This window comes from Heteronotia binoei, chromosome 13 (genome assembly GCF_032191835.1).
Source record: "Heteronotia binoei isolate CCM8104 ecotype False Entrance Well chromosome 13, APGP_CSIRO_Hbin_v1, whole genome shotgun sequence".
Taxonomy (NCBI): Eukaryota; Metazoa; Chordata; class Lepidosauria; order Squamata; family Gekkonidae; genus Heteronotia; species Heteronotia binoei.
This window is the reverse complement of record NC_083235.1, coordinates 26,599,458-26,625,564: the sequence shown is the minus strand read 5'-3', so window position 1 is coordinate 26,625,564 and position 26,107 is coordinate 26,599,458. Positions and strand designations below refer to the sequence as shown.

The 26,107-nt window shown below is 48.7% G+C and overlaps 1 protein-coding gene across 1 annotated transcript in view; it reads right to left on the bottom strand.

The window, feature by feature from the left end:
- Positions 1-16,658: 16,658 nt before the first annotated feature.
- Positions 16,659-26,107, bottom strand: part of ARHGEF25 (Rho guanine nucleotide exchange factor 25) — a 74,442-nt gene continuing 64,993 nt past the window's right edge. The window contains exons 13-16 of the mRNA XM_060252756.1: positions 24,375-24,555; positions 20,537-20,757; positions 18,466-18,570; positions 16,659-17,175 (exon numbers count right to left, since the gene is read on the bottom strand). Of these exons, the coding sequence (XP_060108739.1) occupies positions 17,062-17,175; positions 18,466-18,570; positions 20,537-20,757; positions 24,375-24,555 (621 nt within the window). The 3' untranslated portion in view covers positions 16,659-17,061. The remainder of the gene's footprint in view (positions 17,176-18,465; positions 18,571-20,536; positions 20,758-24,374; positions 24,556-26,107) is intronic.

The window sequence follows — 26,107 nt, the reverse complement described above, 5'->3', positions numbered from 1 at the left end:
CTTTTTTTGTAGAAAAAGCCCAGCAGGGACTCATTATATTAGGCCACTGCCCCCCCCCCCATTCTAAGCCAGCTGGAACTGCATTCCTGCTAAAAAAAAAAAAAGCCATATATACACACACACACACACATACACACTGACATTTCTATGAAAATGTGCAAAAGCAAGTGCAAAAGGACTGTAATGTACAGATGAATTAGATGTGAATAACTCATGGTCCTGAAGATGGTGGTCTGTGGACTTTTGAGGAAGGCTTGTCCAGAGACTCCAGACCTGACTCCTCCACTTTGAGACTGAAAACTAGAGGCCCACAGGATAGCCTCATATTGTTTCCCTCCTCCCCTCCGCCACCGCCTCAGAAGCTGCACCCTTTTGTTGGCTGCCTGTGATATCATCAGTGTGAGACAAAACTCCCATTTAGCATGACTGGCATTTATCTGAAGACTGGCAGTGGCAGGGTCCTACCTGCACTGCCGATAAGAAAGTGACGACACAAAAACCTTTGCAGTGTCTCCTATAACTTGTATGTGAGCAAATCATTAAAACAGCTCCACCAAAAAGCATCGATATCCAGTCATCTGTACTATCTTGTGGGAAGGTCCAGTGCGCAAAGGCATTTGGAGTAGAGCTGCCAACACTGCACTGCAGGGTGGGGAGGTTCTTGGAAATATGAGAGTGGTACCTGGGGAGGGTGGAGTTCGGGGATGCGATGTCACTCTAGGAGTTCCATTTCTCATGAACTCTATTGCAGGGGTCCTCAACCTTTCTGAGCTTGTGGGCATGTAGGATTTTGAGAGGGTGCAGTGAGCACCCCAAAATGGCTGCCATGGGAGGCAGAAGCAAACACAAAATGGTTTGTCACAGGAGGCAGAGTCAAATGCAATACTTACCTCCTTGCTTTGCAAAAGAATTGCATTAGCGAAATAAAAAGAAAGAAACCAGCTGCTTGCAAGTCCTGATCCTCCAATGGCTGCTGTTGCATTAGGAAACTCACCTGAATAACAACTCTGCCTTAGAGTGGGCCCCACCTGTGGAGGCCCCCAGGCAGTCAAAATCATGGGGGCCCCCTCACAAATTATGCCCGCCCCCATTGCAGCCTGCAGGCAACCTTCTCAAAAACCCCTTTGACAACGCTGTGGAGGAGAGGCAAACTTGGCGACCATGCCAGCAGCAGCCGCACCAAGCAAGTTGGGCAAAGAACAGCTCATTGCTGGCTGCGCATGCAGCACCCTCAGTGCTTCATCTGAATTGGGCCACTATACATACACTTCCAATACACTTTGACTTGGGTTATCTGGCCACATAGAGCAATAACTGTGGTAATCTAGGGGCTAGACTACTGTAATGCACCTTACTTGGGTCTGCCCTTGAAGTCAGCTTGGAAACTCTGGTTGGTACAGAATGCTGCAGCTTGGTTACTGCCAGGAGGTCAGCTGAGTGTGCTTATTACACCCATTCTGCAGGCATGCCATTGGCTGTGCATCTGTTCAAGACACTGGTAATCGCTTACAAAGCCCTTCATACCTTTGGGCCCTATTTGCAGGATTGCTTCTCTGGCTATGTATGCTTCACCATGACAGCTTTCCTTATTGAAGCCGCGTCTTATGAAGGTGCCACTTTGCAAAGAGGCAAGATCAACAACTGTCTGTATATGCATTTTCTCTGTCATGGCTCCCACACCTTGTAGAAAAGATTGCCCATGGAGATCTGCAAGGCTCCCACGTGACTTTTGTTCTACAGAATGGAATAAAAAATAAGAGAAATGTGTAGGAAGGCATTTTTATAATGGGAATAGAGCTGTAGTCTACGGAATGGCTTGCTGTATACATTATTTCACTCTGGTTCATTGTCTTTTACTCTTGCAGTTCCATTCTCTGCATTGCCCGTGTTCTGTTAGAATCGTAGAATTACAGAGTTGGAAGGGGCCTCCAGGGTCATATAGTCCAACCCCCTGCGCAATGCAGGAAACTCACAAATACCGCCCCCTACATTCACAGAATCTTCATTGCTGTCAGATGGTCATTTGTTTAAAAATCTCCAAGGACAGAGAGCCCACCATCTCCTGAGGAAGCCTGTTCCACTGAGGGATCACTCCAACAGTCAGGAAGTTCTTCCTAATGTTGAGCTGGAAACGTTTTTGATTTAATTTCAACTTATTGGTTCTGGTCCTACCTTCTGGGGTCATAGAACACAATTCCACACTATCCTCTATATGACAGCCCTTCAAGTACTTGAAGATGGTGATCATATCACCCCTCAGTCGCCTCCTCTCCAGGCTAAACATCCCCAGCTCCTTGAACTTTTCCTCAGAGGACTTGGTTTCCAGACCCCTCACCATCTTCATCGCCCTCGTCTGGACCCGTTCCAGCTTGTCTATATCTTTCTTAAAATATAGTGCCCAAAACTGAACACAATACTCCAGGTGAGGTCTTATCAGAGCAGAGTAAAGCGATACCATCACATCACATGATCTGGACACTATACTTCTGTTGATACAGCCCAAACTTGCATTGGCCTTTTTAGCCACCACATCACACTGTTCACTCATGTTCAGCATATAGTCCACTAAGACCCCTAGATCCTGTTGTTTGCCTTTGCCTTCCTATTTTGTAATCCTAGTCCGATTGCCCTGTTCATTGGTCCTGCCTCCCTGACCAGCTTCAGGTTGGGAAATTCCTGGAGATTTGGGGGTGGGCCTGGGGAGGACAGGGACCTCGGTAGGGTACAGTGATGTAGAGTACCTTCCCAAGCAGCCATTTTCTCTATAGTCTGGAAATGAGTTATAATTCTGGTAGCTCTCCAGATCCCACCTGGAGGCTGGCATCACTTCTCTGCATTATTTGATGTTTTGTAATCTGCACTGAATCTCAGCAAAATAAGGCTGGAAATAATAAAGTGAATCGATGAAATGCAAAAGCACCTTCTGCATTTCTGTTTGTGTGCAGCTGGGTGAGTATTGTTAAGGCAGGATAGCAGATGAAAGAATTCATTCAACTAGGTAAGTATTTACCTTCCACTGTTTACCTTCCTCTGATTCTTTACTTAGCGCAACCTCCTTAAATTACTCCGACTTTAGTAACATAAGGTCTACCACATTTCTCCTTTTGCTGTCTGCCTGTGTAATCTGCTTAAGCGCCAAAGAGACATTTAACGAATTCTGTCTTTCACATTCACAGGGAGTATACCTTTTCCCCCATTCTGCTTTGCCCCAGCAACTTGAAAACCTGCACCACCTAAATGAATCTACTGTTTTCCATTTGCAGCTAGTGGAACAGCAGAAAGAAGAGGGTTGCATTGGGGGTGTTTGGACTATAGGCAGGGGTAGAATTCTAGCAGGAGTTCCTTTGCATATTAGGCCACACACCCCTGATGTAGCCAATCCTCCAAGAGCTTACAAAAAAGAGCCTTGTAAGCTCTTGGAGAATTGGCTACATCAGGGGTGTGTGCCTTAATATTCAAAGGAACTCCTGCTAGAATTCCACCCCTGAATATGGATACCTCATCACTTATCCCTCCACATGGCACCTTTGCCTGCTTCGTCTTACGGCCCTCCATCTGTCTCCTTTGCCAATAATCAACAAGAAGGAAGGAAGTGAGGGTGATGCCTACTCTTACACAGGCTTTGTTTCCACTCCCCCAAATCCGTCACAAAGGAAACAGCATTATGCTAACTGTCTCATCCTTCCACTAATTTGGTGTAGTGGTTAAGTGGGTGGACTCTTATCTGGGACAACCAGTTTTGATTCCCCACTCCTCCACTTGCAGCTGCTGGAATGGCCTTGGGTCAGTCATAGTTCTTGTAGGAGTTGTCCTTGAAAGGGCAGCTGCTGTGAGAGCTCTCTCAGCCCCACCTACCTCACAGGGTGTCTGTTGTGGGGGGGGGGAAGGTAAAGGAGATTGTGACCGCTCTGAGACTCTGAGATTCAGAGTATAGGGCGGGATATAAATCCAATATCTTCTTCTTCTACTGTGGCAAACAATGTCTCTTCTCCAGCCTCTCTGTCGTGAATTCAGGAACTGCCTTCCATTTAAAGACAATTGCAAACTGGGCTTTGCCGACCATGCCTTGACAACATGTTTTCTCTCCCTGCATCATTCTTTCAAGAAGGAAGGAAGGAGGGAGGGAGGACCAACACCAACTGAACATCCAGACTGAGAAACAGTTCTAGAAAACCCCAAAGCTTGCGCACTGTTTTGTGATGCAGTTTTTTTCTGATATGTCAGTTACTCCTAATTTAAGGTTTGCCATTTCCTTCTCCAGCGGATCACACTTTGTCTGGGTTCTCAGTGGTGGCCTGTCCATCTTGGGTGGCCCTGCATGGCATAGCCCACAGCCTCATTGAACCACGCAAGACTTCTCGCCACATCAAGGCAGCAATCCATGAGAGCAATCCACTGGAGAAGGAAATGGCAAACTACTCCAGTATCCTTGCCAAGAAAACCCCATGGACAGTAACAAGAGGCTAAAAGATATGGTGCTGAAAGATGAGCCCCTCAGGTCAGAAGGTGCCCAATATGCTACTGGGGAAGAAGAGCGGAGGGCAAGTCCAAGTAACACAGAAAGAGTGAAGCAGATCTCCAAGAAAATTGGAGAAATCAAGGGTATGTTTTGTGCAAAGATGGCCATGATAAAGGACAGATAAAAACAGAGGGAACCTAACAGAAGCAGAAGAGATCAGGAAGAGGTGGCAAGAATACACAGAAGAATTATACAAGAAGGATCTCAATGTCCTTGACAACCATGACAGTGAAATTGCTGACCTTGAGCCAGACATCCTGGAGTGTGAAATCAAATGTGCCTTAGAAAGCATTACAAACGACAAAGCGAGCGGAGATGATGGTATCCCAGTTGAGTTATTCAAAGTACTAAAAGATGATGCTGTTAAAGTGATGCACGCATTATGTCAACAAATTTGGAAAATGCAACAGTGGCCACAGGATTGGAAAAGGTCAGTTTATATTCCCATCCCAAAGAAGGGTAAAGCCAAAGAATGTTCAAACTATCGCACCATTGCACTCATTTCACATGCCAGCAAGGTCATGTTAAAGATCCTACAAGCTAGCCTTCAGCAGTATGTAGATCTGGAACTACCCGAAGTTCAAGCTGGGTTTCAGAGAGGTAGAGGAACTAGAGATCAAATTGCCAACATTCACTGGATTATGGAGAAAGCACAGGAGTATCAGAAAAAGGACAGGTTTCTTACCTGTAACTGGTGATCTTCGAGTGGTCATCTGTGCAATCACACATATGGGTATTCCTCCAGAATGGCCCTGACCTCGGAGAGTTCAAAGCAATCTTGATCGTAGATCTGGCGCGCCTCCCCCTCGTCCTGGGGCGGAGCCACCGTTTGCGCATGCGCGGACGAGGGGGGAGGCGTCTAGCCACTCAGTTTCTTCCCGCCACCGGACAGGTGGAAGACGTGCTAGGTGAGTGTCCAGCAGCGGGGAAGGCTGGGTGGGTCTGTGTGATTGCACAGATGACCACTCGAAGATCACCAGTTACAGGTAAGAAACCTGTCCATCTTCTTCGTGGTCTCTGTGCATTCACACATATGGGTGATTAGCGAGCTATCCCTTCGGAGGCGGGTGCTGGATCTGTAAAAAGTATGCAAGGTTAGACCAGAATGTAATGAGAGTGGTACTTACGGTGGTCAGTCGAAGATGGAGCGAAGTACAGCCTGTCCGAAGGAGGCATCACGCCGGGCACGAACGTCAAGAGCGTAGTGCGAGGCGAAGGTAGACGTGGAGGACCAGACCGCTGCATCGCAGATGTCCTCTATAGGGATGCCCTTCGTGAAAGCTGACGAGGTGGCGACGGCTCTAGTAGAATGAGCTCGTATGTGTTGCGGGACTGGTTGTTTCGCCAGTTGGTAGCAGAGTTCTATGGTGGCAACGAGCCACTTAGAGAGCCTCTGAGTAGATATTTTGCTGCCCTTATTATGGGTGGCGTAGGTGACAAAGAGTCTCGGATCCTTACGGAATTCTCGAGTTCTGTCTATGTAGAAAGCTAGCGCTCTGCGCGCGTCCAAGTTGTGGAGAGCCCTCTGGCCTGCGTCCGAGGGGTGCTGGAAAAAGGCTGGTATGGTTGACTGTTTCCCTAGGTGGAATGGAGAAACGACCTTTGGTAGGAAGGTCGGGTCGGGGCGAAGGACCACCCTGTTACTGTGAAAGATTGTGTAGGGTGGGTCCGCCCTCAGGGCACAGATGTCGCTAGCCCTCTTGCCTGTGGTGAGAGCCGTGAGTAGTGCTGTTTTCCACGATAGCAGGTGTAGTGGAATAGATGCCATGGGCTCAAAGGGTGGTTTCATGAGCTGGCTGAGCACTAGAGAGAGGCTCCAGGTTGGAAGGATTTGTCTGACAGGAGGGTGTAGGCGAATGATGCCCTTGAGGAAGGCCTTCGTGGCATGATGAGAGAAGACTGTTGTTCCCCCGATGTGGGGGTGGAAGGCAGAGATAGCTGCGAGGTGTACCTTCAGGGAGGAGTATGAGAGGCCTGTTCTTGAGAGTGCTAAGGTATAAGTTAGTACCTGAGAGATGGTAGCGCAGTTAGGGTCAAAGTTGTGTTGAGAGGCGTAGTGGGTGAAGCGCTTCCATTTTAGTAGATAGGCTTTCCTGGTGGATGGTTTTCTAGAGTTCAGTAGGACTTGGCGAACGTCCGGGGGAAAGTCTAAAAACTGATTCTCCAGGCCGTCAATTTGAGGGATGCCGGGTTGTGGTGTAGGACCTTCCCGTCTTGTTGGGAGAGGAGGTCCTGTGTTTGTGGGAGGATTAGGAATGTCCTGTTGGACAGAGACAGGAGGGTGGTGAACCAGGGTTGGCGTGGCCACCATGGGGTTATGAGGATGCAGTTCGTGCGGTCTGTTTGGATTTTCTGCAGGACCCTTGTGATGAGTGGGATGGGGGGAAACAGGTAGTGTAGTTTTCCCTTCCAGGTTTGGAGGAATGCATCCCCTCTGGAGAGCTGGGATGGTGGACCTCTCATGTAGAAGTGGGTGCACTGGGCATTTGATGGTGAGGCAAATACATCTATGCTCGGGGTTCCGAAGGTTTTGAAGATTTGTTGGATGTATTGAGCGCTGATAGACCACTCGTGGTTGTTGGTCGAGTGGCGGCTCAGGGCATCCGCCTGGGTATTCTCGGTCCCTGGTAGGTGAACGGCCGTGAGGAAGATGCCCTGGGTGATGCTCCAATGCCACAATGCCAGGGCCCTCTTGCAGAGTCTGATGGAGGCGGTGCCTCCCTGTCTGTTGATGTAGAAGACCGTGGCGATATTGTCGGAAGTGACCTGGACGTGCTGATTCCGTAGCGATGGGAGAAAGGATCTCAGCGCTTTGTGTACTGCAAGGAGCTCTAGGCAGTTGATGTGGAGGGACCGCTCGTAGTCCGACCATTGGCCTTGGACTGTGAGGGTTCCTAAGTGGGCTCCCCATCCCCACCTGGAGGCGTCCGTGGTGACGATCACTGAGGGAGGGGCTTGTTTGAAGGGCATGCCCGTGCGGAGGTGATGTTCCATCGTCCACCATTTGAGGGATGTTACGATGTGCGATGGGAGGGTCAAGAGTGTGGATTGGTGCTGTGTGTGAGGATGAAAGGTCCTGACAAACCACATCTGCAGGGGTCGCATGTGAAGTTTTGCGAAGCATAGGACTGCGGTGGTTGCTGCCATTAGGCCTAGCATCCTTTGAAACGTTAGGGCTGTCTGGGAGCGCCGGGCAATGATGGTGTTGGCCAGAGATTGTATGCTGAGTACTCTGTCGTGCGGTAGAGAGGCTGTTTGGGAGATTGTGGAGATGTCTGCTCCTATGAACTGAATTCTCTGAGTGGGGGTTAGTTTGGATTTTGATAAGTTGACCTGGAGGCCGAGTGTGGCCAAGAGGGAGAGGGTAGTGGAGACGTCCAGTTGGAGTTGTTCCCTTGAATGGGCGACGATCAGCCAGTCGTCTATATATGGGTATATCGATATGCTCCGTTGTCGTAATGATGCGGCAACCACTGCCATGCATTTGGTGAAGACTCTCGGGGCCGTCGATAGGCCGAATGGGAGAGAGCGGAACTGGAAGTGTTGCTCCCCGACGGCGAATCTGAGAAATCTTCTGTGATGGTGGTTGATTGTGATGTGGAAGTAGGCGTCCTGTAGATCTATGGATGCCATCCATGAGCGTTCTGGGATAAGCGGAAGGATTGCCTGGAGTGTGATCATACGGAATTTCTTGTAGGTGATGTGGAGGTTTAGTTTGCGAAGGTCGAGGATCGGGCGGAGACCTCCGTCCCTTTTCGGCACCAGGAAGTAGCGGGAATAGAACCCGGTGCGATGGTATTGGGGTGGGACTGGTTCTATCGCGTTCTTGTCTAGCAGGGACGCGATTTCTGTCTGTAGCGGTGCGGACGATGGGGTGGTAAGAAATCTGTGATGTTTCGGGGTGGATGTGAATTCTATTAGGTATCCTCTCTGTATGATGGTGAGGACCCAAGCGTCCGATGTTATGTCTCTCCAGGCGGAGTAAAACTGTTGTAGACGGGTGTGGGGGTTTGGCTGAAGGAGGGAAACTGGACGTCTCGTGGCAGGGTGGTCAAAGAGACGGTTTTGAGGTAGCTGCGGTCTTTTTGGAAGTTTGCGTGCGTGGTCTGTATTGAGATGAGAGCTTGGACTGGGGGGTTTTCCGTCTCCATGAGGTTTGCTGTCTGGGGGACTTGGTACCCTTATGGTAGGTGGACTTCCAGTTCCTCTGCCTGTTGAACTGGGGTTGCTGTTGGGAGACCCCCAAGCGTTTCGCCCGTTTCCTGCCGTCATCGACTGATGTAAGGATGTCGTCTGTGGCTGCGTTAAACAGTCCAAGGCCGTCGAAGGGTAAGTCCTCAATCTTATATTTAATGTCCGGTTGGAGTGACGAGGACCTAAGCCACGCATGTCTGCGTAAGGCTATAGCTGAGGCCAAGGCTTTGGAGGAGCACTGTGCAGCATGGCAAGCTGTGTTAATCTGCTGCTTGCTCAGTCTTGCTAATTCCTGTAGGGCGTTAGAGGCTGGTTTTCGTGATTCCTCGGGTAAGGAGGGTATCAGGGTGTTGAGATAGGTGGTTAGGTTGTATGCATATGCTGAGAAGCATGCCGTGTAGTTTTGTATCTTTGTTGCAGCTGTAGTGAGCGAGTATATCTTTCGCCCTATAGTATCGAGCTTCTTGCCCTCTCTTTCCGGGGGTACCGGGTGTCTCGTCTGTTTCGATTTCGAGGAGGAGTGAACTATTATGGAGTTGGGAGCCGGGTGGGTGAACAAGAACTTTGCATCGGGTGCGTGGATCTTGTAAAGGGCTTCGACTCTTTTGGAGGTTGGAGGTACCGATGCCGGCTTGTCCCAGGCTTCCTTGAGTGTCTCGAGGAGGACGGGGAGCATAGGGAGAGAGGAGCTTGCTGGGAGGTCTGAATGTACGAGGTCAAAGACGACGTCCGAGACCCTGGGTGCGTCTGTGTTAAGCTTCAGATTCAGCGAGTTCGCCATATTGGAGACTAAGTCAAGGTAGGATTTCGGACCCTCTGATGGAGACAGGTCCGCCGGTTTAGCTATATCGGAAGCCGGGGATTGTAGGTCCGACCCCGAGGAGCGGTCGGATTCGGAGAGTTCGGCTTCGGAGTCGTCGTCGGATCCGTGCTGTAGGTCTGGTTGGGTTTCTACAGGTGGCAGCTGTTTGTTTGTCGCAGTGTGTATGGAGCCCGGTGGTGAGGGCAGTTTCGGCTCGAGGTCGAGGCGACTGCGTTCGTCATGGAGCTGAGCGAGTGTGTCGTAGTCGAGGTGGTGTGTGCGCGGGGACGCTTCGTAGTGTCGGGTTCGATCGTGTCTGTCCGCGCGGTCTCGGTACCGAGGGGAGTCATGGTAGCTGTGGTAGTGGCGCCCTCTCGAATCCGAGCGGTAGCGGTCGTGAGAGGGGGATCGTCGGTGCCCTCGTCGGGTCCGGGGAGAGCGAGATCTAGATCTCGACGGGGAGTAGTAGGAGTATCTCTCTCTACGGCGGCTGTGGGAACGGTGACTGCGGCGGCTGCGGGAACGTTGGCGGCTGTCCCTACGGCGGCTACGGGAACGTTGCCTACGGTGGCTGCGGGAGCGTCGGCGACTGCGTGAGCGTTGGCGGCTGTGAGCTCTTGGTGTGGGTTGCCGTGGTAAAAGGACTCTCGGAGTTGAAGGTTCCCTGGTCAGGGATTGGGCTTCCAGCGGCTTAGAGAGATCTATGAAGGCGCGGGGGTCGAGTGGTTGGTGGCTCTTTGCAGGGGAGTGGACCTCGAGTATTTGGTCGGGTGGAGAGGTCGTGATTGATGGCGACTTGGAGGAGATGCGCACAATCTCCAATGGTGTGATGTTCGGCGTCGGCGTCGATTTCACTGTTGGTGTCTTTGGAGCCGAGGCGGAACTCGTGGTCGGGTTCGATGTCGATCTTACTGCGGTCGAGCTCGTGGCCGGGTTCGAGCTCGTGGGTTGCCCAGATTGGTCGGAGGGTCGATGCGCAGACTTGGTTTTCTTTATGCTGGCGGTGCTCGTCGGATCCACGTGGGCAGACTCGGAGCGGTGACGCTTCTTGGTGCCGTCCGACTTTGTGGTATGTTTGCCGGACTTAGGCTTGCAGGGACCTTGAGCCACGGAAGCTGCCGGCTGCGCCGTTCCCACGTGGAGTGGGGAAGATGGCGGAGGCTGGTGTTGCGCGCCATGCGGTCGGAGGGAGGCTTCCATTAGATGGCTCCGGAGTCTCGCGGCGCGATTCTTGCGGGCCTGTTTGCCGAACTGGCTACAGTGGACGCAGGAATCCGTGCGGTGGGTCTCCCCGAGGCAGAAAAGGCAGAGGGAGTGCCCGTCAGACGATGGGATCTTGGCAGAGCAGCGCGTGCAGCGTTTGAAAGTGACCTTGTCCCTTCCTTCCATCCGCTCCCGGGGGGGGGGGGTGAGGGAGAAAGTCCGAAAGATAGTGAGGAAGGGTTTTTTTTTTTTTTTTTTTTATACGATACCAGGTGAAGATGAAAGACTGAAGTAGGTTTGAAGAAAGAGGTAGTTGCTGAAGATTGCAATGAGGAAGTTGGAGATCAACGAGGTAGGTGCGATCGGGTCAGCGGTAAGGAAGAAACTGAGTGGCTAGACGCCTCCCCCCTCGTCCGCGCATGCGCAAACGGTGGCTCCGCCCCAGGACGAGGGGGAGGCGCGCCAGATCTACGATCAAGATTGCTTTGAACTCTCCGAGGTCAGGGCCATTCTGGAGGAATACCCATATGTGTGAATGCACAGAGACCACGAAGAAGATCATCTATTTCTGTTTCATTGACTATGCTAAAGCCTTTGATTGTGTGGATCACAACAAACTGTGGCAAGTCCTTACAGAGATGGGAGTACCAGACCACCTCACATGTCTCCTGAGAAACCTGTACAAGGGTCAAGAAGCAACGGTCAGAACAGGATATGGAACAACTGATTGGTTTAGAATAGGAAAAGGAGTTCGACAAGGTGTATACTGTCACCCTGCTTATTTAATTTATATGCAGAATATATCATGCGGAATGTTGGCCTGGATGAAGCACAAGCCGGAATTAAGATTGCCAGGAAAAACATAAACAACCTCAGATATGCAGATGATACCACTCTAATGACAGAAAGTGAGGAGGACCTAAAGAACGACTTGTTGAGGATGAAAAAGGAGAGCACAAAAGTAGGCTTGAAACTCAACATCAAAAAACCTAAGATCATGGCATCCGGCCCCATCACTCCTTGGCATATAGAAGGGGAAGACATAGAAGTAGTGACAGACTTCACATTTCTGGGATCCAGGATCACTGCAGATGGTGACTGTAGCCATGAAATTAAAAGACATTTGTTCCTTGGGAGGACAGCTATGGTGAACCTGGGCAGTATAATAAAAAGTAGAGACATCACCCTGCCAACAAAAGTCTGTATAGTCAAAGCGATGGTATTCCCAGTAGTAATGTATGGCTGTGAGAGCTGGACCATAAGGAAGGCCAAGTGCAGAAGAATAGATGCTTTTGAGATATGGTGCTGGAGAAGAATCTTGAGAGTCCCTTGGACTGCAAGAAGATCAAATCAGTCAGTCCTAAGGGAAATCAACCCAGACTGTTCCCTGGAAGGTCAGATGCCGAAGCTGAAGCTCAAATACTTTGGCCACCAAATGAGAAGGGAGCACTCCCTGGAGAAGATCCTGACGCAAAGACAGAAGGCAAAAGAAGGGGACGGCAAAAGATGAGATGGCTGGACAGTGTTACTGATGCAACAAACATGAATTTGAGCAGACTTTGGAGGATGGTGGAAGACAGGAGGGCCTGGTATGACTAGGTCCATGGGGTTGCAAAGAGTTGGACTTGACTGTGGGACTGAACAACAACCTAATTAAGGGTACTGTATCTATTTTGTATTTGAGATTTTTGTCTCTGGACTTGCAGCCAACATTGGTTTTAAATAACCATTAAGAGGCTCCAGAAACAATTCTTCAAAACAACCTTTGTTTCTCACAGAAGACTTCAGGCTTTGTAAAGTACAAGGACCCACATTTCAGCACATCCAAAAGAATCTTTTCTGTTAAAACAAGACCTGTGTCCTTTGATGTGGAAAACAGCCGAGCTTCATTCATTTGCATTTCCTCTCAGTCCTTCCTACATTGTTACTAAAAGCAAGAGGGGAGAAACCCATCAAAGACCAAGACTAATCAAAGCCAAATCCTTTACATAGGATTGCTCTCTGTCCTGATATTAACTGGCAGATCTTAAGATGCCCTTTATCTGGCAAATAGTGCTGTACCCAGGGCATTTTTCCCCCTGAGAAACGCAGTGGAATGGAGTTCCGGAACCTCTTTGTGAAAACAAAGTTCTCAAAAAAGGTTTAAACATTCATGAAGGGCACTTGTGTGTTTCTCCTTCATTTCCCTCTTGAGAGTTCCAACACCTCTTTTTCCAGGAAAAAAGTCCTGGCTGTACCAAGGGGCAGAGTTGGCCAGGAAAGGCCGGTGGGATGAAGAGAGGAACCTGATGTTAAGAGTGTCAGACTAGGAGCTGGAAGACGCCAGTTTGAATCCTGCGTTGCACCGTGGAAGCTCATTGGATGACTTTGGGAAAGTCATACTCTCTTAGCCTAATCTACGTCGCAAGGTTGTTATGAGAAGACAATGTAGGAGAGAAGAAGGATGTAAGACAATTTGGGTTCCCACTGGTGAGAAAGGCAGAATAGAAACAAAGAAAATAAATAAACCTGAATGGGGATGCCAAGCAGGGGTGGGATTCTAGCAGGAGCTCCTTTGCATATTAGGCCACACAAGATAAGCTTACAAGGCTTACAAGAGCAGGGGTGGGATTCTAGCAGGAGCTCCTTTGCATATTAGGCCACACAAGATAAGCTTACAAGGCTTACAAGAGCCTTGTAAGCTCTTGGAGGATTGGCTACATCAGGGGTGTGTGGCCTAATATGCAAAGGAGCTCCTGCTAGAATTCCACCTGATGCCAAGGATGTGAGGTTGTGTTTCCTTGGGATGCCTGCCTACACCCCACAGAAAGGTGGGATCCGATTTGTCATACAGCTTGTGCATTATTTGTTTAAAGCCACAGAATATGACCAGAAAACTCAAAGGGAGATCCTGACCCACCTGAAGTAAGCAAGGGGAAGCTTTTTAGCCAAGTCCAACTGAGGTGGGAAAAATCTCCTCCGGCTGAACAGAAAGGCAGAGCTGTGCTCCCAAATTCCCTTCAGATTCAGGTGTTTGTGTGTATGGAGAGGGAAACATCTGTTTAATCTGTACAGGTTACACAACATAATCCCTAACCAGCTGGGTTCCCCAGATGCAACTCACTTTCCCGGCAGGCACACAGCAGCTGCAGAGAACTATTATAAAAGTCCAGAGGGGCCCAATTCTGCTCAGTACAACAGCATGGGGGGAGGACTCCTACCTCCTCCCCTCCCAGTGCCTATTTCCTGAATCAAAATGGCGACAGGGAGAATTCTTTGCCCTATTTTAGGGCTGCACATGCAATATCCAGCATGTGCGCGAAAGGTGCTGAAGTCTTTGTCCAATGTTCATCACAAACTGCATCAAAGATGAGTGGGGGGGTGGGGTGCAGAGAGATGTGCACCACCGAATTAAAAATAAATGGGTTGGGTCCAGCTAGCTTTTTCCCCACTCAGCCTTGGTCAGCTGTTTCTTACTGCCTCCTTCCTCCCACACCACTTTTGTACGTGCAGATCCAAGGAGGCTCAGCATGGCCTTTTGGGCTAGTCCAAGGGAACCTGTCTTTCCTTTTGCACCTGCAGAAAAGCTGCCCAATGGAGCCTGCCCAATGCTTTTAAAAGAATGCCTGGATAACCAGGGGAGAGGATGGGAGTTCCTGCTAGAATTCCACCCGATGCCAAGGATGTGAGGTTGTGTTTCCTTGGCATGCCTGCCTACCCCCCACAGAAAGGTGGGATCCAATTTGTGGGACCATCTCTTCCCGTATATACCCCGGAGGTCGCTTCGTTCAGCCTCCCAAGATCTTCTGACTGTCCCTGGCCCAAGAGATGCCCGTCTTGCCTCTACCAGGGCCAGGTCTTTCTCAGTCCTCACCCCAGCCTGGTGGAATCAGCTCCCTATGGCAGGGGTGGCCAACGGAAGCTCTCCAGATGTTTTTTGCCTACAACTCCCATCAGCTCCAGCCATTGGCCATGCTGGCTGAGGCTGATGGGAGTTGTAGGCAAAAAACATCTGGAGAGCTACCGTTGGCCACCCCTGCCCTATGGAGATCCGGGCCCTACCTGGCTTGCTAGCCTTTCGTAGCGCCTGTAAAATGGAGCTGTTCCGCCAGGTTTTTGGGTGAGGTGGCGGGCATCTATTCATTAGATCGGTTGGCTTCCCCTGCTGTACTATCCTACTGTGCTGTTTTGCTGCATCATATTGTTATGCCATCTGGTCCTGCTGAACTATTCTGTTGGACGGTATATTGAAATTGGTTTTACTGTAATGCTGTTTTATTGTTATGTTGATTTTATTGTGATTTTACTATTCATGTTGTACTCTGCCCTGAGCCCCTATGGGGAATGGGCGGAATATAAATAAACAGATAATAATAATAATTGTGTGAGGAAGAGGTGGGGAAACACATCTGTAGTCCAAAAGAACATGCCAATATAGGTATTATGAATTATATAAACCGGGGATGGTCAAACTTGCTTAACATAAGATCCAAATTAGTATAAATGTCAGATGTTTGAGAGCCAGAAGACATGAACATCAGATGTTTGAGAGCTGCAAGACTGGAAGGAAGTACAGTCCATCTCCCACAGCAGGTAGGGGGCAGTGATGGACTGTGGGGGAGAGGCTTCCCTTCCCCTCATTATTGTCACAAAGAGGGAGATGAGAAATTGAGAAGCTGGTGAGGAAGAAAGAAAGAGGATGCAAAGGGCAGAGTGGCATTAGGGAGGGCTGGCCTGCAACCTGCTCTTGGGTCCTGAGTCCATAGCTACAAGAAGGCTTTCACTAGGCAAAACTCCCTCCCCAGTTTCTCCAACCAGGCCAGAAGATCAATTGTCTCATGTCTACTCTGGCAGGAGAGACAGGGAGTTGAAAAAAAAACCTTTTGTAGGTAAAAGCTGTATTCATTTCCCTGCTGGCTGACAGCTTCTAGCTGGAGCAGTGAATTGACCATTTCCAGCCAGGGAGGTCATTAGCATTTCTAAAGTGTGGTTGGGCTGAAGAGAAATTTGTATGCTGCAGTCAAGACCTCTTACAGCATTGTTGTCATTCCTCACTGGTTGTAATGCCCAGAGGCACCACAAGAGAAAATATCACTGCCTGCATTTTCAACACAATGCCCTTTCTGTCAGCCACTTAGCGAGTTTCCTTGAAAGTAAGCTCCACCATACTAAACTGCTGCCCCTTGCCTGCCCCCCCAAAGGAAAAAAAATCCTGGCTATGGTGCTGGCCCTGACCCACAGGCTGAGAAAAAATGTGTTAACATGAGAACATAAGAGAAGCCATGTTGGATCAGGCCAATGGCCCATCCAGTCCAACACTCTGTGTCACATAAGAACATAAGAGAAGCCATGTTGGATCAGGCCAATGGCTCATCCAGTCCAACACTCTGTGTCACATAAGAACATAAGAGAAGCCATGTTGGATCAGGCCAATGGCCCATCCAGTCCAACACTCTGTGTCACATAAGAACATAAGAGAAGCCATGTTGGATCAGGCCAATGGCCCATCCAGTCCAACACTCTGTGTCACATAAGAACATAAGAGAAGCCATGTTGGATCAGGCCAATGGCTCATCCAGTCCAACACTCTGTGTCACATAAGAACATAAGAGAAGCCATGTTGTATCAGGCCAATGGCCCATCCAGTCCAACACTCTGTGTCACAGTGGCCAAAAAAACCAGGTGCCATCAGGAGGTCTATCAGTGGGGCCAGGACACTAGAAGCTCTCCCACTGTGCCCCCCCAAGCACCAAGAATACACTGTGGCTAATAGCCCCACTGATGGACCTCTGCTCCATATGTTTATCCAATCCCCTCTTGAAGTGTTAAGGAGATTTGGAATGCAGCACCCAAATGACTCACAAATTGAGTCAGAGACAGACCCAGCATTATAAAACAGAGATTCCTATGCAATCTGAAGCTGTGTTAGAATGATGCGGGTGCCTGCAGTGACAGTCTCGCTTGTTTGTTTTAACTAAAATCTTTATTATTACAACCAACAAAATAAAATTCTTGTTTCGTACAATCCAACCCCGTCCTCCGAAAGCCCTGACCCGAAGTCCCCTAGAACCCCACAGCATGCATATACAGGGGTCCGGGGTCCAGAGAAGAGTCCCCTGCTGCATTCTCCAGTCCCAGTGTGAGGGTCCCTGCACTTTGTTAGAGGGAGGGAATGCTTAGGCCAACAGGGCAGGGCCAGAGGGCAGCAAGAGATCCCCTGCTGGGGCTGCTGCCGCTGCTGTGATCTCTCTCTACTCCCCAGAAATGGCAGTGGGAAGAAGGGAGACCGAGGAAGGCAGAGCCGGTTCAGTCTTTGCAATCTAAATCCCTGGAACCCGGCAGGGGTTGTCCCACAGTCCCAAAGTCACAGCTCGTCCTCATCGAGCTTGGCAAGTTGGGCGGAGCCTTCGGGAAAACGAATGTCCAGGAAGTCGGGGTCGGGAAGCAGAAGTCGAGCATCGTCATCATCACTCGGGACCTGAGAAAGACGAAGGAATAAAGTCAGCTCTGGAAATCTCTTTTTGAGACCCTGCCAGTCAACTCCCTGTGATTGGACCCGTGGGCTTTAAAAGGTAAAGTCTGCTGTCAAGTTGCAGTTGACTTATGGTGACCCCAGGGAGTTCTGCCTTGGGGGGGTTTCAGGTCAAGAGATGAGTGGGAGGAGGGGTCCTGCCATTGCCTTCCTCTGCCTAGCCTCCCATCTTCCCATCTAAGCAATTGTCACACTCAACCCTGAATAGCTTCCAAGCTCCAGCAAGATCAAGCTAGTCTGGGCTAGTAGCTAACCAAAGTCTCCAGAGCAATATATTCGCTGTGCTAAACCAGGGCTGGCCAAACTGTGGCTCTGTGGCTCTTTTGCACATATTGTGTGATTCTCAAAGCCCCCATCACCCCACTGGCTGGCTTGGAGAAGGCATTTGTCTCTTTAAATCACTTCTCCAAATCAAGCCAGCCAGTGGCTTGGAGACTGCATTTAAAGTTGCTTTATTTCCACCTCTCTCTCCCTTGTCTACCAACCTTCCTTGCGGCTCTCAAATATCTGACGTTTATTTTATGTGGTTCTTACATTAAGCAAGTTTGGCCACAATCTATTCCCTTGAGCTGGATAGCCCAGGCTATAGTCCAATCTCATCGTATCTCAGAAAGCTAAGCAGGGTCAGCCCTGGCCAGTATTTTGATGGGAGACCACCAAGAAATACTAGAGTCGCTATGCAGAGGCAGGCAATGGCAAACCACCTCTGAATGTCTCTTGCCTTGAAAACCCTATGGGGCTGCCATAAGTTGGCTGTGACTAGGAGGAAGGAAGGAAGGAAGGAAGGAAGGAAGGAAGGAAGGAAGGAAGGAAGGAAGGAAGGAAGGAAGGAAGGAAGGAAGGAAGGAAGGAAGGAAGGAAGGAAGGAAGGAAGGAAGGAAGGAAGGAAGGAAGGAAATCTATAACACAAGTTCTGCACCAAATAAAACTCCATTCTGCAGCGTGCACACATTATGCAGACAAATGATGTCAGAGCTGCCTTGTGAGGTCAGACAAAAATCCATGAACTCCAGCATTCCGTTTCCAGTGGAGACCAGCTTAGAAGACCTTTGCTTATTTGTCCATCTCCAGTATCTGGAGAAGGTCTTGGTGGAAGGTGTTGGTGTAAGAGGAAGGTTAGGAAAACACAGCACCAAGGAAGTAAACAGAATGTGAACCATCGTCCAAAGTACAAGCAGGAATCCCAGTCCTCCCTTTGGTTAATGGGACCACTGCCTCAGGCCTAACGAAACTCACCACGTGCAGGGACTCCTGCTGAGGGTTGCTGGGGGGCTGGGACTCAGAGCCATCCGAAGGTATGTGAACTGGGCCAGATCCTGGAGAGCTCTGGCTGCAAGCTGGCTGCAGGGAGAAAGGCCAGAGAGAGAACAATTTCGGGAGGCAGATGCCCACAGCCAAAAGAAACCATGTGTGACATTTTGAGGGCCTACTCAATTTGGCACCGCAGTGTGCAGAACACCCCTTCAAAAGGCAGGCATCTTTTCCTCAAGGCACTCACACACTCACACTGGAAGCAAGCTGCACAAATCCCCTGCTCAAATGTCATAGATGTTCCAGTTCTATGGTCAATTCCAGATGGCAATCGGAACTGGCAAGGAACAAGTTTTATGGGTTCTGGAAATCCAGTTCATTTTACGATTGCATCTGATCTTCCACAAAAGTTATGGGACTTTGAGATGGGCAAGGCTTTGCCGTGTACCCTGGCACCTTTGAGAGATCGGCGTGGCCAAATGACCCCCTTTAGACATCATCTCAGAAGCCTGAGCTCCCAGTGCCCACAGATCCAGCACAAAACACACATTTCCCTCACCAGGAACTCCTTTGCATACAAGGCTCTACACCCCAATGTAGCCAATCCTCCAAAAACTTACAGGGCTCTTAGTACAGGGCCTACTCTTGGAGAATTGGCTACATCAGTAATGTGTGGCCTAATACACAAAAGGAGTTCCTACTGCAGAAAAAGCCCTGAGCACCTGTATTCTTGTTGCTACAGGTGGACCATCCCCTGAAGACCATCACCTGGACTATTAGACTGCGCAGGCCCTATGACCCCAGGAACCCACTTTTCCACCAGGGTCGGGAAGAAAGACCAAAGAGATGGGAACCTGGGAATGATCTGCAATAATCTTGAGCCCACAGTCAAAGAACCTTAGTCCTGTTTAAGGGGCATGTTAGGGAAGACAAAACCAAAAGTCCTCATGCCTCACGGGTATTGCCACTACCAGTCTCCTTGCCACCCAGTCCACCAGAGACCAAGGGACAAAGCCTCTATCCCCTCCCAGGACTAAGAACAAGAACATCAACCCTGTGAGGCAGTGCACTTACAAGGTGAGTTCCAGAAAACAATTACTCTGGCAGCTGTAACCTAAAGTACTGGATTCAGGTTGAAGCCCCCAAACCCGAGAACACCACAAAATGTAAGTCAAGTGATTTTGAAATAAAATTTTGCAGGAATATACAATAAAAGAGCAGTGGATAGATAGGATAAAAATAACAAACCAGTCAATCTAAGCTAAGCACGTTTACAAGCATTGGTTTGAGATCCAGATGTTACTCAGCATTAGGGTTTTAAAATGCAAAGTCCAACACCAGGGCTTTGGTTAGCCTGACCCACCCATAATCAAGAAGTATTCAAAGGCCAGATGTGCTCCAGACACAGGACAAAACTAGAAGGAAAGGCCTTTCCTTTCTGCTCAACAACCTGCACCGGCGTTGGTCTAATTCTAATTGGTCTAATGTCATATAACCAATCAAATGCACAGCAAATAAAGTAACTTGACCAGTCATGTATATTGCTAGCCAACTGACTTGACCAATCAGGTGTGTTTGCCAGTTAGACTGGACACTCTGCAGCTGCATCGGTCCAGTTAAGCAAACATCATTGTCTCCCACCCGTGAGCTCAGGCACTAACCAGATGGAATGTACCTTCCTAGATTCTTGTGGCCTTGAAACTACCAGTCCTAACGGTCTGAGCAGTACCCAAGTTGCCACCCATCTTCCTTATCTGAGTCTCTGAAGCTACAAGGTGGTTGACCTGAGTACTCAGAGAGAGAAGCTTCCATGATCTTTAGCTCGGCCTCAGCTTGAACCATTGTTTGAGCTCACCAAGAAGCCGCTTAAAGGAACCAGTTTCTTGACACAGCGTACCCGGTTTTTCTTCAAGGCTTATTAGATAAAAGTACTGCAAAATGAAGTATGAGCCCCTGTTCCCACCCAACACACCTAAAAGTGGAACTGGGATTTCTCCCTGGCCTCACCGAGGTCCTAAGGCAACTAAAACCACCCATTATGATCTTCGCAACTTACCTTGACGTAGGGGGGCTGCTCAGCATGGGGCGGACCAGGAAGGTAAAGGGAAGGTAGGGAGGCGTTGTAGGCTTGAAGGCTGGGTCCCTTACTCTGGTCCACAGAGGCAGAGGAGTGAGGCCGGGAAGCTCCACCAGGCAGGGACAGGAGGGGGCTTCCTGCCCTTCCAAGGCTGTGAGTCTTGCTCTCTCGACGCTGGTACTCTATGGGCGACTGCAGTGCTGGGGGTGGATAACAGCAAAGGGCAATGAAACGAAGGACCATGCCTGGTAACGCACAATAGTCTAGCTAGATTGAAGTCCAGAAGCACCTTAGACTGTTTTCGCACACAGCTCACCTCGCAGTCACAATCCTGTTCCCGCCGCAGCGTCTTGTTGGATTTCCCACCATCTGCGCCGAAGTTACAGGAAGTGCTGCGGCTTTTGCGTAGCAAACGTAATCCGCTAAAACCCAGTTTACGTTTGCTACGCAAAAGCCGCGGCACTTCCTGTAACTCCGGCGCAGATGGTGGGAAATCCGACAGACGCTGCGGAGGGAACAGGATTGTGACTGCGAGGTAAGCTATGTGCGAAAAAGGTTTTAGAGTCCAACAAGATTTTGGAGGGATAGCTTTTGAGAGTCAGAGTTCCTTTGTCATGTATCAGCTTTTTCACTCTTGAAAGCTTATATCCAGGACTGGAATTCTAGCAGGAGCTCCTTTGCATATTAGGCCACGCACCCCTGATGTAGCCAGTTCTCCAAGAGCTTACAAAAAAGAGCCTTGTAAGCTCTTAGAGGATTGTCTACATCAGAGGTGTGTGGCCTAACATGCAAAGGAGTTCCTGCTGGAATTCTACCCCTGCATACCCCGCAAAATCTTTTTGGTCTCTAAGATGCTACTGGTTTCAAATCTAGATGTTCTACTGTAGACCAACATGATTGCCCTCTGAAACTATCTTCAGGGAAGGCAACACATAACAGTTTGAGTCCCAAGACAGAATTTTTGTTTCAGCTCACTTAGGTGTACATTTGAATCTTTTAAGTTGTGAGGGCGTTTACCATGGCCCATTGCTAAGACTGGTACAATTTTTGCACACTGCTTACCACTCGGTCACGTTCCTGTTCTCTCTGCAGCGTCCGTCGGATTTCCCACTATCTGCGCCAAAGTTACAGGAAGTGCCGTGGATTTTGCGTAGCAAATGTAAACCACTAAAACCCAGTTTATGTTTGCTATGCAAAAGCCATGACACTTCTGTAACTCCAGCGAAGATAGTGGGAAATCCGAAGGACGCCGTGGAGAGAACAGGAATGTGACTGCGTGGTAAGCAGTATGCGAAAATGGTATGGGAGTATTTTACAAGTGGTTTCACTACTGTCGGAGCTCAGCAAGATAAGATCCAGTTCTCAAAATCTGCTAACAATCCCTGGGCCAAGAGAGGCTAGACTGAAGACTACCAGGGAGCAAGCCTTCTCCGTAATGGCCCCTCGATGGTGGAACCATCTTCCAGAGATGATACGAGCCCTGCGGGACCTGAACCAATTCCGCAGGGCTTGCAAAACATTTCTTTTCCAGCTTGCCTTTGAAATAGAACCCGGCTAAACTGACGTGTAGTTACCTAGCCATCTTGTGGACATCATAACTTATAGTATTTATAGCACCTATTTTATCTATTTTATTTAATTATTTATGTAACTGATTATATTTAAATTGTTGTGTATATTGTTTTATCTGAATCATGGAATGCCATGTCTGTAAGCCGCCCTGAGCCCGCCTTTGGCGGGGGAGGGCGGGATATAAAAATAAATTTATTATTATTATTATTATTATAGCCCATAGCAATAAAACAGCCTTTCAGGAAGAATTCAAAGAACACAGCAGAGGGACAGAGAAAAATAGCAGGGAGACTGCGAAGCTATGAACTATTAAGCTTAGTAAAGAAGAAAAGATAAATTTGCAGCGCCTTCAGTATTCTCAGAAGCATGTCTGCTCCATCGCCACCATCTTCCCCCACACCTAGGTGTAATGGTGAGCTGTCTTCATAGTAGACATGAGGGGATGGCATTTTGAAAAAGCAGTGCAGAGAAGGAGGGGGGAGCATTTCAACATTTCCCTAATCTATATCTCCCCTTCCTTTTCTGTAAAGCTGTCATATAAGATGTGGGGAGACATACCTTCCTGACCGCCCCCCCTCCAGCAGAACCAGGGCTTTTTTATAGCCAGAATGCACAGGAACGCAGTTCTGGCTGGCTTGGTGTCAAGGGGTGTGGCCTAAATGAGTTCCTAATGGGCTTTTTCTACAGAAAAGCCCTATGTGAAACAATGGTGATGTCAGGGGGTGTGGCCTAATATGCAAATAAGTTCCTGCTGGGCATTTTTGGTAGAAAAAGCCCTGAGTGGAACTAACCACAAGTGGGTTACTTTCCATATAAGAAAGTGCTTTAAAAATGCCTCTTGCCTACATACAATCTATGTGGCTCCAGTCCTGAATTCTACCACCTATGTCAACCACACCTCATTTTGAATATGACCCTGGAGAGCTGCTGCCAGTCTGAGAAGACAGTACTGATCTTGATGGACCAAGGGTCTGATTCAGCATAAGGCAGTTTCATATGTTCATCAGATAGGAAAGCGGTGATAGAACAAGCTCTAACATAAACAAGGTGAGAGCAAAACAGAACAATACACAAATCACAAGATGGTTTCTCTTGCTATACAATGTACTAATCCATATTTGAATCCTGAGAAAGAGTCCAATTTGTTTAGTAGATACACAGGGCCGGCCCTGCCACTAGGCAAGCTAGGTGACTGCCTAGGGTGCTGGGCCTTCTGGGGCCACAGAATTGGGTGCCCCCCATGTGACTGGGTGATGTTATCAGTGAGGGGGGGGCACCAGTAGTTAGCCTTGCCTAGAGTGCCAGACAATCTAGCTACAGGTTTGCCAGACAAACCTGTAGATACAGCCAGTGTGTTACAGCGATAAGAGAGTTGTACTAGGATCTGGAGGGCCCAGATTTAAACCCTCACTCTGCATGGGACTTGTTGAACAATTTTAGATCACTCACACATTCTCAGCCTCACCTACCTCATGGGGTTGTTGTGAGAGTAAAATGGAGGGGAGGAGAACAGAGCAAGCTACTTTGGATCCACGCTGAGGACAAAGGCATGATATAAATGAAGTAAATAAACAGACGGACCCGAAAAATATCCATTGGACCTGGAAAATATCAGTATTCCCCAATATTCCAGAATCCTGATATCGGTATGATACTGAGATATGAGTAAAGAATTGTGAAACCCAAATTTATTCAGCATTTAAAAATGCTTTCCGTTCACTCGTGCAGGCGTGCCACCAAGATAGTGCGACTCCACAAGTGAAGGGAAGGCATTTAAAAGGGAAAGGAAAGCCTCCTTAAGTGAAGAGAAGGCCTTTAAAAATGCCTTGGCAGCACACCTCAACAAGCCATGTCACTCAGCCTTCTTCACGCCATGTCACTCAGCAACATAGCTGGCCCAAATAAAAGACAAATAATATCGGCCTTTCTCCAGGCCAGCTCCATCAGTAGCCAAATTAGATTTTCTAATCTGTGTTATAATCCAAATAAATACTGCCAAAATGCCAATAAGATATTTTCCGGGCATGTATTCGGTTTGGTTTATACCAAATGTTCACCCCTACAAACAACCTTTGTCCCTCTCTTGTCTTTAGGTCTCACGGGATCACCAGTTTTTGGCTGTGACCTGTCAGCACTTCCCACTACCACAAAAGCTGGATGTAACGTAATGGTCGACAGACAGAGAGAGGAGTGAAGCAGTCCTGGTGGGCCAAGGTTAGGGAAGCGACCATCTTCAGCCGCCTACCGTTGAGGAAGTCACGTTGTGTCTCCAGGATGAGGTTGATGTCGGCCACCCAGGCCTGGGCGATCTCTGGCGTTGCTGCCTGCAGTACGTAACGGATGGCGCCCCGTTCTGCACCCCGAGAGATCAGTGCAAATTTGCAGGGATCGTTGTCCACACAAGGCTCCAGGCCCAAACAGCTTACCTGGAGTAGAGACAGATAGTGTGTTAAGTAAAGACAGCAGAAATGAGTTGACTAGTTAAGAGAGAACATATGCTTGAGCCTTAGGTGCTCCATCAGGAAACAAAGGCCTGAAAAACATCACTTTTTAGAACAAGGAAAATATTACCAGGCAAACAGGTATTAATAAAGGTGTCACCTGAGCAAACAGTTCAGCACAAGGATGTCCATGTATCCCCTCCTCAAACACTCATTTCCTTAATATTCTAGAACTATCAAGTTCTCGGAGGGGGTCACTAAAGCAGGCAAGCAAAATAAAAACGATGCATCAATCCAGTTTCTGTGCTGTGTCAAGGAAAGCTATATTCTATAACCTGTATACATTTTGCCAGGGCTTTTTTTTTTTTGAGCAGGAAGTCACAGGAAGGCCGTTCTGGCTGGCTCGGTGTCAGGGGGTGTGGCCTAAGCCACCTTGAGCCCGTTAGGAGAGGGCAGGATATAACTTGGATAAAATAAATAAATAAAATATGCAAATTAGTCCGTGCTGTGAAACAATGGTGCTATCAGGGGATGTGGCCTAATATGCAAATAGGTTCCTCCTGGGCTTGTTCTACAAACAAAGCCCTGCTTTTTTGCAGATTAAGCAGATGTCCTTATAAGCAGGCAAATATGAATAACCCTCTGCTGAGATTTCACTTGGTGCTGGGCTGGATCCACTGGAAAAGAGTTTCACAGAAGGGATTGATAGAATGGATCTTTTCCTGCCTTCCCTAAGCAGCCCCAAAAATCTTCTCTGAGGCTCAAGAGACCTGGTGACTGAGGGGAACCTCCATGTTCAGAAGCACTAAGCCTCTGATCCCAGATCCAGGAAGGATGCCAGATCCAGGTTGGGAAATTCCTGGAGATTTAGGCATGGAGCGTGGGATTCATGAGATCAGAGAAAGAAGCAAACAGCCAGACATTTCCTCTGGAGAAAACACCTCAGAAGAGAAGCTGGAAGCCCCTCCTCCTTTTTGTAGAAAAAGCCCAGCAGGAACTCATTTGCATATTAGGTCACACATCCCAATGTCATCATTGTTCCACACAGGCATTTTTGTAGAAAAAGCCCAGCAGGAACTTATTTGCATATTAGGCCACACCCCGATGCCAAGGCAGCCGAAACTGCATTCCTGCTCAAAAAACGGAGCAAGAAGAATGTAAGAAAAGTCCTGCTGAATCAGACAAATTGCCCATCTAGTCCAGCATCCTGTCTCACACAGTGGCCACCCAGTTCCTCTGGACAGCCAACAAGAGGGCACAGAGGTCAAGATCTTCCCCTGATGTTGCTTCCTGGATCTGGGATTCAGAGGCTTAGTGCTTCTGAACGTGGAGGTTCCCCTCAGTCACCATGGTTAGTAGCCATTGATAGATATATCCTCCTTGAATCTCTCTAATCTCCTTTTAAAGGTGTTTATGCCTGTAGCCATCACTACATTCTCTGGCAACAAATTCCACATTTTAACCACTCTCTGTGTAAAGTAGTATTTCTTAAGATGCCCTGAACTTCAGCTACATCAGATGCCCTTAAATTCTAGTC